This window comes from Salvelinus fontinalis, chromosome 2 (assembly GCF_029448725.1).
Source record: "Salvelinus fontinalis isolate EN_2023a chromosome 2, ASM2944872v1, whole genome shotgun sequence".
Classification (NCBI taxonomy): domain Eukaryota; kingdom Metazoa; phylum Chordata; class Actinopteri; order Salmoniformes; family Salmonidae; genus Salvelinus; species Salvelinus fontinalis.
This window is the reverse complement of record NC_074666.1, coordinates 14,624,530-14,638,197: the sequence shown is the minus strand read 5'-3', so window position 1 is coordinate 14,638,197 and position 13,668 is coordinate 14,624,530. Positions and strand designations below refer to the sequence as shown.

At 44.3% G+C, this 13,668-nt stretch overlaps 1 protein-coding gene across 5 annotated transcripts in view; it reads right to left on the bottom strand.

Annotated features, from left to right (window-relative positions):
• ptpn13 (protein tyrosine phosphatase non-receptor type 13) overlaps nt 1–13,668 on the bottom strand; it is a 142,926-nt gene that overhangs the window by 19,071 nt on the left and 110,187 nt on the right. For 2 of the 5 annotated variants that reach the window (XM_055864549.1, XM_055864553.1), the window contains exons 26-39: nt 13,483–13,620; nt 12,044–12,137; nt 11,066–11,151; nt 8,878–9,031; nt 8,383–8,615; nt 8,119–8,217; nt 7,710–7,922; nt 7,316–7,503; nt 5,576–5,738; nt 4,412–4,567; nt 3,794–3,965; nt 2,600–2,810; nt 2,227–2,312; nt 952–1,013 (exon numbers count right to left, since the gene is read on the bottom strand). In XM_055864549.1, the coding sequence (XP_055720524.1) occupies nt 952–1,013; nt 2,227–2,312; nt 2,600–2,810; nt 3,794–3,965; nt 4,412–4,567; nt 5,576–5,738; nt 7,316–7,503; nt 7,710–7,922; nt 8,119–8,217; nt 8,383–8,615; nt 8,878–9,031; nt 11,066–11,151; nt 12,044–12,137; nt 13,483–13,620 (2,055 nt within the window). The remainder of the gene's footprint in view (nt 1–951; nt 1,014–2,226; nt 2,313–2,599; nt 2,811–3,793; nt 3,966–4,411; nt 4,568–5,575; nt 5,739–7,315; nt 7,504–7,709; nt 7,923–8,118; nt 8,218–8,382; nt 8,616–8,877; nt 9,032–11,065; nt 11,152–12,043; nt 12,138–13,482; nt 13,621–13,668) is intronic. The other 3 variants (XM_055864559.1, XM_055864576.1, XM_055864568.1) reach the window with 3 other exon arrangements.

Below are 13,668 nucleotides of genomic sequence, written 5' to 3'. Positions count from 1 at the left end.
AGCCGAGTTAACCCAATTACATATCCTTATAGCAGAGTTAACCCAATTACATATCCTTATAGCCGAGTTAACCCAATTACATATCCTTATAGCAGAGTTAACCCAATTACATATCCTTATAGCAGAGTTAACCCAATTACATATCCTTATAGCAGAGTTAACCCAATTACATATCCTTATAGCAGAGTCAACCTTATAGCAGAGTTAACCCAATTACATAACCTTATAGCAGAGTTAACCCAATTACATAACCTTATAGCAGAGTTAACCCAATTACATATCCTTATAGCAGAGTTAACCTTATAGCAGAGTTAACCCAATTACATAACCTTATAGCAGAGTTAACCCAATTACATATCCTTATAGCAGAGTTAACCCAAATACATAACCTTATAGCAGAGTTAACCTTATAGCAGTTAACCCAATTACATAACCTTATAGCAGAGTCAACCCAATTACATAACCTTATAGCAGAGTTAACCCAATTACATAACCTTATAGCAGAGTCAACCCAATTACATATCCTTATAGCAGAGTTAACCCAATTACATAACCTTATAGCAGAGTTAACCCAATTACATAACCTTATAGCAGAGTTAACCCAATTACATAACCTTATAGCAGAGTTAACCCAATTACATATCCTTATAGCAGAGTTAACCCAATTACATAACCTTATAGCTGAGTTAACCTTATAGCAGAGTTAACCCAATTACATAACCTTATAGCAGAGTTAACCTTATAGCAGAGTTAACCCAATTACATAACCTTATAGCAGAGTTAACCTTATAGCCGAGTTAACCCAATTACATATCCTTATAGCCGAGTTAATGCAATTTAAATGTGTGTAAGTGATTGAAGTTGAGTTGCTATAGTCACATGTAAAGCAACGTGTTCTCAATCTATCCAATAATATAAAAGTGGTAGACTGATGGAAGCAGGTGTAATTACCTCTGGAGGACATAGTGCAGAGAAGGCCTCTGTTTCTCTGTGATCAGCCCCATAGACATAATCTGTAACGGGGGGAAGGAACGGTCACATCATACTCCACAACAACTAAGCGTTATGTTAAAGACAGCATGTGTTGTTCATAACATACAGTGCCTTCAGAAAGTATTCATACCCCTTGACTTGTTCCACATTTTGTTGTGTTACAGCCTGAATTCAGAAAATGTATTAAATATATTTTTTTGTCACCCATCTACACACAATACCGCATAATAACAAAGTGAAAACATGTTTTTAGAAGTGTTTGCAAACTTATTGAACATGAAATACAGAAATCTAATTTACATAGGTATTCACATGAGTCAATACATGTTGGAATCACCTTTGGCAGCAATTTCAGCGGTGTGACTAAATCTAAGAGCTTTGCACACCTGGATTGCACAATATTTGCACATTATTTAAAAAAATCTTCAAGCTCTGTCAAGTTGGTTGTTGATCATTGCTAGACAGCCATTTTCATGTTTTGCCATACATTTTCAAGCTGGTTTATGTCAAAACTGTAACTAGGCCACTCAGGAACATTAAATGTCTTATTGGTAAGCAACTCCAGCATACATTTGGCCTTGTGTTTTAGGTTATTATCCTGCTGAAAGGTGAATTCATCTCCTAGTGTCTGGTGGAAAGCACACTGAAACAGGTTTTGCCTGTGCTCAGCTCCATTATGTTTCTTTATCCTGAAAAGTCCTTAATGATTACAAGCATACCCATAACATGATGCAGCCACCACTATGCTTGACAATATGGAGAGAGGTACTCATTGATGTGTTCTATTGGATTTGCCCCAAACATAACACTTTGTATTCAGGACAAAAAGTGAAATGCTTTGCCATATTTTTTGCAGTATTACTTTAGTGCCTAATTGCAAACAGGACACATGTTTTGGAATATTTTTAGTCTTTGCTTGAAATTCACTACACAGTTGAGGGACCTTACAGATAATTGTATGTCTGGGCTACAGAGATTGGCTAGTCATAAAAAATGATGCGGGGTATTGTGTGTATATCAGTGACACAAAATCTCAAATTTAAAATTCAGGCTGTAACAACAAAATGTGGAAAAAGTATAGGGGTGTGTATACTTCCTGACTGTGAAGAAGGTAAGAGAGAACTTGACTGATGTACTTACTGTATATGTACCATAATGCTATACACATTCAGCAAATCTTTCAAAGGGATAACAATCTACGATTTGTATGGATAGGCTTGTACAAGTACTTACCGTTGAGGCTGGTGGAGACTTCAGGGCTGATGTTGTTGTTGAGAAATGAAATACTCTTCTGTCCTGGAGACACTGGTTTCCCATCCCTGGAGGGAGGAGAGATATCAATTAGGTCAAGGATAATGAACACATGTACCTCTTGGACGGGGATCTGAAGAGGGAGTTACAGGAAGTAATCATTTGTTGAGTCTCTCAGTTCCAAACCTCTTTGGCACTAGCTGGCAAGCACTGCAAAATGTGTTTATGGTACATAAGGCTAGTGTTTAACTGGTGAGGTCCCTGAGGGACACTCGCAGGTCAACGCCTAACCCAAAGTGCCTAGTGTGTAGGGGCTAGGGGTCTATTTGGAATTCAGGGTGAGGGTTAAGTTTACCTTGTAGCTTTGATAGTGAGCTCCCTGAGGGAGATCTCCAGCAACCTGCAGCTCTCATTGAGGGTCAGGTCCAGAGTTGGAGCTCCGTTAATATAGTGGACCAGGTCCAAGGGCCTCAGACTCCCGTCCAGCAGCGCCGCCGAGCCAGGCAGTACCTCCTTTATGAACAACACCCCGTACACACTGTCACTGCCCCCGTCCAATACTAGACCTGCAGGGCGAGATGCAACGTTAAGCTTTATGAACAACACCCCATACACATTGTCACTGCCCAATACTAGGTGATCTTCATGGATCCCCCTGAACCTGAATAGCCGAGAGGGTCCTGGTCCAAAATTCTAACATTTCCCCTCGGGTCGGGTCCTGTTTGATTGTCGTTGGGTCTTGTCTATAGCATATTTATTCTACGCTAATAAGGACAATTTATTGACTTATAGAAGGCCTAGCCAACATATGAAGATCTAACATCAACTTGGCTGATAAATAAATTTGTCGCTCGGGTCCAATTAGGTCTCGTCTAGACCAGGACCCGTTAGGTCAAGCTAGGTCTGGTTGTCGTCGGGCCTGATTGTTCTCGGGTCCAGGTCCCCCTTTAAATCGCAGGTCTGTTCGGTGTGATTATCTTCGGATCAAAGTTTTCGGACACAGAAAGACCTCTACCCCACTAACACACAGTCACTTCCCCTGTCTAATACTAAACCTGTAGGGAGCGATACAACAACGTTAATCTTTATGAACAACACCCCATACACACAGCCACTTCCCCCGTCCAACACCATCCCTGCAGGGAAAATAATATGTTTTAAAATGTTTTGCTACGGAAAACTGAAGTCCAGCTAGGTCCTACCTGTTTCAGTCCATTTTATTCTGTTTGGTGCCTAATAAACACAACTGTGACCTTCTGAACCAAAAGCTGTCACCTAAAACACCACAGCAAGGCAGTGGAAGCTTATTTATAGTCCAAAAAAGACCAACCACACATTCCTTTCAAACTGCAATCTAACACCCTTACATATTGTGCTTTTTTAAACCATGTCCATGTCACATGTTTCCTTCACAATCATCATCATCATCATTGAAGTTGATAACCCCAAACCAACACAGATATTTTAACAGTTCAACAGTTGAGATGATACACATTAGTTAAATAGATCCTTTTAGGCAGTCTAAATAGATCTCTATATCTCCTCTTACCTAATGTTTGGTCAGGGCACTGGAAGGAGATGTCCGGCAGTAGGTGTGCCTCTATAGGGGGTTTAGGAGCCTCTATAACCCTTCCTACCACTAGATCGACCACCCTGGGGGCCGCTCTCACCAGGTTCACCACCTCAGTGTGACCCATGTTGGACACATCTTTGTTGTTCACCTGAAGGGGATGGGGGGATCGTTAGTAAAGAGCTACAGGTGAAATGCTTGTGATACAGCATGACAGAGTGAGTGTTCAAACATGACTATCAATTTGTCTGTCTTCAATTCCTCGTATCCTCTCTCCGTCTGTTCTCAAACTGCATTGGAGAAGGAAACCCAAAGTCTCTCTCCTCACCTCCTTAAAACGTATTGGAGGAGGAGACAAAGTCTCTCTCCTCACCTCCTTAAAACGTATTGGAGGAGGAGACAAAGTCTCTCTCCTCACCTCCTTAAAACGTATTGGAGGAGGAGACAAAGTCTCTCTCCTCACCTCCTTAAAACACATTGGAGGAGGAGACCCAAAGTCTCTCTCCTCACCTCCTTAAAACACATTGGAGGAGGAGGTGAGGAATCAAGGAAAACCAGATTGAGAGTGTTCAGTAGCTCCATTCAGCAGATGTGTACCATGATCATGCGATCCCCGGGCCGCAGCCTGCCGTCTCCCTTGGCAGGGTCCTGGATGATGTCATGGATGTAACAGCCCAGGTCGTTCCCTTTGGTCAGAGTAAACCCCAGGCTTCCTTTCTCAGACTTCACAAGGGACACTTTCAGCTCCACGTCCTGACGAACAGACAGTGGTAAACAAACACTGTTGGAATCAAACTGTGCTAAAAAATGAACAAGACTGAATACTACATAAACTCAGCAAAAAAAGAAACGTCCTCTCACTGTCAACTGCGTTTATTTTCAGCAAACTTAACATGTGTAAATATTTGTATGAACATAACAAGATTCAACAACTGAAACATAAACTGATCAAGTTCCACAGACATTTGAATAATGTGTCCCTAAACAAAGGGGGGGGGGGGGGGGTCAAAATCACCAGTAACTGGTGTGGCCACCAGCTGCATTAAGTACTGCAGTGCATCTCCTCATGGACTGCACCAGATTTGCCAGTTCTTGCTGTGAGATGTTACCCCACTCTTCCACCAAGGCACCTGCAAGTTCCCAGACATTTCTGGGGGGAATGGCCCTAGCCCTCACCCTCCGATCCAACAGGTCCCAGACGTGCTCAATGGGATTGAGATCAGGGTTCTTCGCTGGCCATGGCAGAACACTGCCTCCTTGCAGCATGCCTAAGGCACGTTCACGCAGATGAGCAGGGACCCTGGGCATCTTTCTTTTGGTGTTTTTCAAAGTCAATAGAAAGGCCTCTTCAGTGTCCTAAGTTTTCATAACTGTGACCTTAATTGCTTACCGTCTGTAAGCTGTTAGTGTCTTATCGACAGTCCCACAGGTGCATGTTCATTAATTGTTTATGGGTTCATTGAACAAGCATTGGGAACATTGTTAAAACCCTTTACAATGAAGATCTGTGAAGTTATTTGGATTTTTACGAATAATCTTTGAAAGACAGGGTCCTGAAAAAGGGACGTTTCTTTTTTGTTGCAGAGGTTAGTTCCATAATTACATGGATAATACACATTACATCCTTGCTTCCTCTGCCCATGAGAGGTTCCCTTGGACCTTCTACACCTCCGATGTGCTGTAAGAGAAAGGAATGAAGGAAACCAGGACGGTCAAAGTACTTATGCTTTCAGACAGGTCCTAGTGTTCCCCTGCTCTTACCGGCACAAACTCGTCCATGTCTTGTCTGTTGTCCGTCAGGGTGTGGTTGAAGTGTGGTGGTCGAGGGAGAGGCAGGGGGTCGGGACTGGGGGCTTCTGGAGATAATACCATAGGTTGAGGGGTGGTGATCAGGTCAGGGACCCGAGGGGAAGAGGAGTGACACCTGCGGAAATAGAACAGAAGGAATCAATCGAATAAGTGATATTTAAACCAACAGTTGTCGCAAGGTTCTTTACTGTAACCTGGTTTAGACCCCACAGAGCAAGCAGAAGCTGAAGCACAGTGTTAAACTGAGGTGACATTCTTAGTCTATAACGTTAACATAGAAATATCTCGTGTAGAACAGATCATACAATATTATTACATTTCACCTAACTGCAATGAGTCACCTCTCATTGGTTACGGTACTAATGACCTGGAAACTATACCACCTCTCATTGGTTACGGTACTATTGACCTGGAAACTATACCACCTCTCATTAGTTACGGTAATAATGACCTGGAAACTATATCACCTCTCATTAGTTACTCTAGTCGGTCCATAATAAAGTGCTGCTCTACCTTCTTAACCGCACTAACAACAAGGCAGGTCCTACAGACCCTAGTTTTTAAAAAATGTAACGAGGCAAGTCAGTTAAGAACAAATTCTTATTTACAAATGACGACCTACCCCGGCCGACACTGGGCCAATTGTGCGCCGCCCTATGGGACTCCCAATCACAGCCGGATGTGATACAGCCTGGATTCGAACCAAGGACTGTAGTGACGACCTCTTGCACTGAGATGCAGTGCGTTTAGACACGCTGTGCCACTCGGGAGACAAGGTGCTTTCAGGTGTTTTTTCTCACCTGGACTACTGTTCAGTCAGGTGCCACAAAGGGACTTAAGAAAATTGCATTTGGCTCAGAACAGGGCAGCACGGCCCTTGGATGTACACAGAGAGCTAATATTAATAATATGCATGTCAATGTCTCCAAGCTCAAAGGAGGAGAGATTGACTTCATCACTACATCACTACTATTTATGAGATGTATTGACATGTTGAATGCACACACGATAAAATACTCACTATACACACACACATGGATTTAGCACTGTAGATATGTGGTAGTGGTGGAGTAGGGGGGCACACAATTTGTTGTGAAATCTGTGAATGGATTGTAATGTTTTAAAATTGTATAAACTGCCTTAATTTTGCTGGACCCCAGGAAGAGCAGCTGCTGCCCTGGTAGGAAATAATGATTATTTATTATTATTATCCCCATTTCAAGCTCATCTTTCTAAAAAGTATCAAGTATTTTTCAGAATATTTAGGCAGGTTAGCTGGCTAACTCATGAATCCTTCTTTGTTAGATCCGGGATCAGGCCAGCCCGCCCCCCCTCTCTCCGGGATCAGGCCAGCCCCCCCCCCCCCACCTCTCTCCATGATCAGGCCAGCGCCCCTCTCTCCGGGATCAGGCCCCCCCCTCTCTCCGGGATCAAGCCCCCCCCCCCCTCTCTCCGGGATCAGGCCCCCCCCCCCCCCCTCTCTCCGGGATCAGGCCCCCCCCCCTCCCTCTGGGATCAGCCCCCCCCCCTCTCAAGGATCAGGCCACAGCCCCCCCCCCCCCTCTTCAAGGATCAGGCCACACCCCCCCCTCTCGGATCAGGCCCCACCCCCCCCTCAAGGATCAGGCCCCACCCCCCCTCTCAAGGATCAGGCTAACATGAGTAATATCAGCAGTAGGATATAATCTTTACCCTCTGCTGAGGTTGGGCAGTGACAGGTTGGAAGAGTAGTAGGCAGAACGGATGGTGTCATCCAGCTCACAGGGGGTCTCATACTGGTGGAGTCTCCCCAGAGTGAGGTTACTGCTGGGGTTCTGGTAGATACTACGATCCCAGGCTTGTCGGCCCTGCTCCTGAGATGGGCTGAAGGCCTCCTCCACCTGAATGAATTAAGTAATGAATGAATGGATAAATAAATCCATTGTTTAGTCATTCATGAATTTGACAAAATGTCCAGTTGCCTCAGCCAAGTGAAACAATACACACATTAAAAATCATTTGACGATTAAAAACTCAATAGTTTACAGACCCATTCCTATTGTGGTTCTTGTTATCAATTGTTACTAATTATCAATGAAATCGTTACCTCCTCATCATCCGTGGTGTCGCTGTAGCTGTCCCGACGGCTGGGGGACTTCATGAGCAGCCTGTCCAGAGCTTCCTCCATTTGCCCAGGCCCCAGACCCAGGCTCCTCTTCCCCTCAGACCCCACAGGAGAAGCTGTTCTGGGCCTGGCCAGGCTGGATTCAGGCTGCTGGGTCTGGACTACTGGTTCCTTACGAGGAGACGCCATGGGAGTCTGGGGAGGGAGAATGAGATACACTAAGTATATTAGTGTATAGCTCACTAAATATCAAAAATACACTCCACTTATAGTGAATGCAGTTATAGTGATAAATGGTCCTATGCGATCACTATAAGAGAAAAGCAGCGCAGACATTTTGCCCAGTTTGTGGACCACATGAGAGGTGCTGCTGGCTGGTAGAGTTCCTCACCAGAGCAGAGGCGTCCATCTCAGGTAAGACACCCTGGTCAGGTCTACAGAGCAGCAGAGTGACCTCCTGACCGGTCCCTCGCAGCGCTGAGATCACCTCCTAGTGGCAGGGCAGAGAAACACAACAGAATATTTGATATGAAAATGGTTAAAAGTCATGTAGTATTGGCATACAAGGGAGTCAGTTCTTCAACTGAAAAAGCCATTTGAAACCCCATCCCCTAATGTAACCTATTGTTTGATCAATATTGAAAGGGTGACATACGTGCTGTGAGAGTCCTTTGAGGGGCGTCTGGTTGACACGGAGGATGACGTCACCCACGTTGATTCGTCCACTCTCAGCGGCAGGTTGCCCAGGGAAAAGCTTCTTGACCCGGACCATGCTGGAGCTGTTACCAGGGCCGTTACCAGTGCTCTGGTCAGGGAGGGTCTCCTCTCTACTGAAGCTGAACCCTAGGCCTGACGAATTCTTCAGCAAGGGCACCTCAAATACATTGTCTTGGGGGCAGGAAGACAAGAAAACTTTATTGTCCAACAAAACGTAAATGTGTATTTGACTGCTAACTCTCTCAGACACCACACACACACACCTGAGATACTGGTAGGAGCACAGGGTAAACTGCAGAGTAACACCCCTGGAGCAAATTATGGTTTAAGTGCCTTGCTCAAGGGCACAATGTTATAATCAAACATTACACATCAAAGATTAGCAACTGCTGGTGACGTTTAAGAAAGTAATGAGTGTGTACTGTACACTCACTATCAGTGATGAAGCTGTACTCTGGCTGGGCTTTAGGCGGAGCAGCCTCTGGCGCCGGTTGTTGTTGGTCGCTGGGAGGGGTGCACTGAGGCGTCAGAGGGGCGTGGATACGGTTCGCAGGGAGCTGACCCTTCTCTAACAACAAGTGGACCATCTGAAGAGGGGAGGAGAAGGGAGGAGCGGAGGAGAAGGGGAGGAGAAAGGGAGAAGGGGAGGAGCGGAGGAGAAGGGGGGGATCGGAGGAGAAGGGGAGGAGCGGAGGAGAAGGGGGGGAGCGGAGGAGAAGGGGAGGAGGGGAGGAGAAGGGGAGGAGGGGAGGAGAAGGGGAGAAGCGGAGAAGTGGAGAGTAACACCACTAGTCAGAAAGCACAGAGTCTCAAGTAGGAGAGAAGACCCCATAAGCCTATATAGTAGATACAGTTGAAGTCGGAAGTTTACATACACCTCAGCCAAATCTATGCAATCTATTCTATTCACCTCAGCCAAATCTAAAAATTCCCTGTTATAGGATCACCACTTTATTTAAAGAATGTGAAATGTCAGAATAATAAATCATTCTCTACTATTTCAGCTTTTATTTATTTCATCACATTCCCAGTGGGTCAGAAGTTTACATACACTCAATTAGTATTTGGTAGCATTGCCTTTAAATTGTTTAACTTGGGGCAAACGTTTTGGGGAGCCTTCCACAAGCTTCCCATAATAAGTTGGGTGAATTTTGGCCCATTCCTCCTGACAAAGCTGGTGTAACTCAGTCAGGTTTGTAGGCCCCCTTGATCGCACACGCTTTTTCAGTTCTCCCCACAAATTTTCTATAGGATTGAGGTCAGGGCTTTGTGATGGCCACTCCAATACCTTGACTTTGTTGTCCTTAAGCCATTTTGCCACAACTTTGGAAGTATGCTTGGGGTCATTGTTCATTTGGAAGACCCATTTGCGACCAAGCTTTATCTTCCTGACTGATGTCTTGAGATGTTGCTTCAATATATCCACATAATTCTCCTCCCTCATGATGCCATCTATTTTGTGAAGTGCACCAGTCCCTCCTGCAGCAAAGCACCCACACAACATGATGCTGCCACCCCCATGCTTCACGGTTGGGATGGTGTTCTTTGGCTTGCAAGCCTCCCCCTTTTTCCTCCAAACATAACGATGGTCATTATGGCCAAACAGTTATATTTTTGTTTCATCAGACCAGAGAACATTTCTCCAAAAAGTATGATCTTTGTCCCGATGTGCATTTGCAAACCGTAGTCTGGCTTTTTTATGGCGGTTTTGGAGCAGTGGCTCTCGCTTGCTGAGCGACCTTTCAGGTTATGTCGATTATAGGACTCGTTTTTCCTGTGGATATAGATACTTTGTACCTGTTTCCTCCAGCATCTTCACAAGGTCCTTTGCTGTTGTTCTGGGATTGATTTGCACTTTTCACACCAAAGTACGTTCATCTCTAGGAGACAGAACGCATCTCCTTCCTGAGCGGTATGACGGCTGCGTGGTCCCATGGTGTTTATACTTGCGTGCTATTGTTTGTACAGATGAACGTGGTACCTTCAGGTATTTGGAAATTGCTCCCAAAGATGAACCAGACTTGTGACAGTCTACAATTTTTTTTCTGAGGTCTTGGCTGATTTCCTTAGATTTTCCCATGATGTCAAGCATAGAGGCACTGAGTTTGAAGGTAGGCCTTGAAATACATCCACAGGTACACCTCCAATTGACTTAAATTATGTCAATTAGCCTATCAGAAGCTTCTAAAGCCATGACACCATTTTCTGGAATTTTCCAAGCCGTTTAAAGGCACAGTCAACTTAGTGTATGTAAACTTCTGACCCACTGGAATTGTGATACAGTGAATTATAAGTGAAATATATCGGTCTATAAACAATTGTTGTAAAAATGACTTCTGTCATGCACAAAGTAGATGTCCTAACCGATTGCCAAAACTATAGTTTGTTAACAAGAAATTTGTGGAGTGGTTGAAAAACGAGTTTTAATGACTCCAACCTAAGTGTATGTAAACTTCAGACTTCCACTGTAGATGCTAGAACTTGCTAAACAAGCTAATGGACTTTAAAATCAGTCTGGTTGAATCATACCGTAGTAGGCAATCAATCCCCACCATAGGTAAGTGGAAATAAGGTAAAACTTGATGAAAGTGAACTATCGCTTTAACAGTGACTGTACTGACCTTCCCAGTATCTCTTAGGGTCTCCACAGCCTGCTTGTGAGTGGCTCCTTCCAGACTCTTCCCATTGACAGCCACCACCCTGTCACCTAGTAACAATAGCGACGGGTTTTACACTGAATGTACAAAACATTAGGAACACCTTCCTAATATTGAGCTGCATCCACTTTTGTCCTCATAACAGCCTCAATTCGTCGGGGTACGGACTCCACAAGGTGTTGGAAGTATGCGCAGGGATGGTGGCCCATGTTGACTCCAACGCTGCATGTCCTTTGGGTGGTGGAGCATTCTTGATACACACGGGAAACTTGATTGTGGAAAAGCCCAGCAACGCTGCAGTTCTTGACACAAACCGGTGCGCCTGGTACCTACTACCATACCCCGTTCAAAGGCACTTAAATATTTTTTTCTTGCCCACTCACCCTCTGAATGGCACACATACACAATCTGTGTCTCAAGGCTAAAAAATACTTTTTTTAACCCGTCTCCTCCCCTTCATCTACACTGATTGAAGTGCATTTAACAAGTGACATCAATAAGAGATCAGAGCTCTCACCTGGATTCACCTGGTCAGTCTGTCATGTAAAGAGTTGTTCATGTTTTGTAGACTCAGTGTATATAAACAGTCTGACTCAGCAAACACCAGTCAAGCATTAATGTGCTGACAACATGATACCACGGCAGGTTTGGTGGGAATCCTCCATGCTGGCTGCAGTCCATCAGGGTAATGTTCAGTAGGGTACACCATGGCACAAGGTTTCGCTACAGAAAACTTCAATCTGTTTTCTTATTGGACAAGTTCAGGTAGTACTTCCTCCTTTCTAAATGTTTTCTCCCTACTGATGTGTTGATCAGGCACCAAATGGAACACAGACTGAAACACGGAGGGACTACCTGGACATGTCCAATAAGAAACCCTTTGTTTTAAAACTTTTTGCTACGGTGTGCCTTACTGAACAGGACCTAGGTGCTATAGCTTACCCTTCTGGATCCTTCCGTCCAGTTCTGCAGCTCCTTTAGGGATGATGGCCTTCACATAAACCCCTCCATGCTTCACACTGGTATTCACTCCACCCTGAGGAGAACAGGTCGTGTCACTACAGTCAACCAGACAGAGTTGGAATATATAATGCTGTATTCACTACAGTCAACCAGACAGAGTTGGAATATATAATGCTGTATTCACTACAGTCAACCAGACAGAGTTGGAATATATAATGCTGTATTCACTACAGTCAACCAGACAGAGTTGGAGTATAATGCTGTATTCACTACAGTCAACCAGACAGAGTTGGAATATATAATGCTGTATTCACTACAGTCAACCAGACAGAGTTGGAGTATAATGCTGTATTCACTACAGTCAACCAGACAGAGTTGGAATATATAATGCTGTATTCACTACAGTCAACCAGACAGAGTTGGAGTATAATGCTGTATTCACTACAGTCAACCAGACAGAGTTGGAATATATAATGCTGTATTCACTACAGTCAACCAGACAGAGTTGGAGTATAATGCTGTATTCACTACAGTCAACCAGACAGAGTTGGAGTATATAATGCTGTATTCACTACAGTCAACCAGACAGAGTTGGAGTATAATGCTGTATTCACTACAGTCAACCAGACAGAGTTGGAATATATAATGCTGTATTCACTACAGTCAACCAGACAGAGTTGGAGTATATAATGCTGTATTCACTACAGTCAACCAGACAGAGTTGGAGTATATAATGCTGTATTCACTACAGTCAACCAGACAGAGTTGGAGTATATAATGCTGTATTCACTACAGTCAACCAGACAGAGTTGGAATATATAATGCCGTATTCATGTCTTCCACAGACTACCGGTCTATGGTGTTATTAGTGGGGTTGTATTATACAGATCAGATTTATCCAAGTCGTGTTGTTAACCTGACAATATCACCACGATAGACCACATGACTCAAGTTGAAAGACCCTTTAACAATAATAATACCACTCCTTCACAGGGAAAATTACACTGCTGGTCACTTCAGCAAATCAAAGTGGTCAAACAGGCAGTGGCACAACATCTAAGCAGATATGAGTAAAACCACAATTAAACTGGTGGGTCATCACAGGGTCAAATGATCCTTCTGTAATCTGTACCTACAGCGGCTGTGTCACCATGTGTGAATCCTCATCCATTCAACATGTCTGTTTGAGAAAATGTGCATGCAGAGACGCAAAGCAATCTACAAAATCCCACACTGAAAATCAAGCAGCAGAGCGACGCTAGGCAGCAGAGCTACAGGAAAACACATACACCAGTCACGAGGAAAGAAAACAAGACCAAAAACAAAGAGAACCTTTCAGAACAGTACCAGAAACAGTACACTCCGTAACAGAACCGTGACGAATCAGTAACAGAAGCGTGACCCATCAGTAACAGTACCGTGACACTTATGCCCAAGCTGCTGTCCTTTTTAGATAGCTCAACGTCAAACAGATCTCCAGGAGAGAGACTACTGACCCCTGGGACATTGCCACTTAACCCTCCCATGCTGCCGTTGGGGAGAGGAGGAGTTAACTCCTGCAAACAGAGAACATGGCAGTAAATGGAACGTTGGGGGTTGTTGCC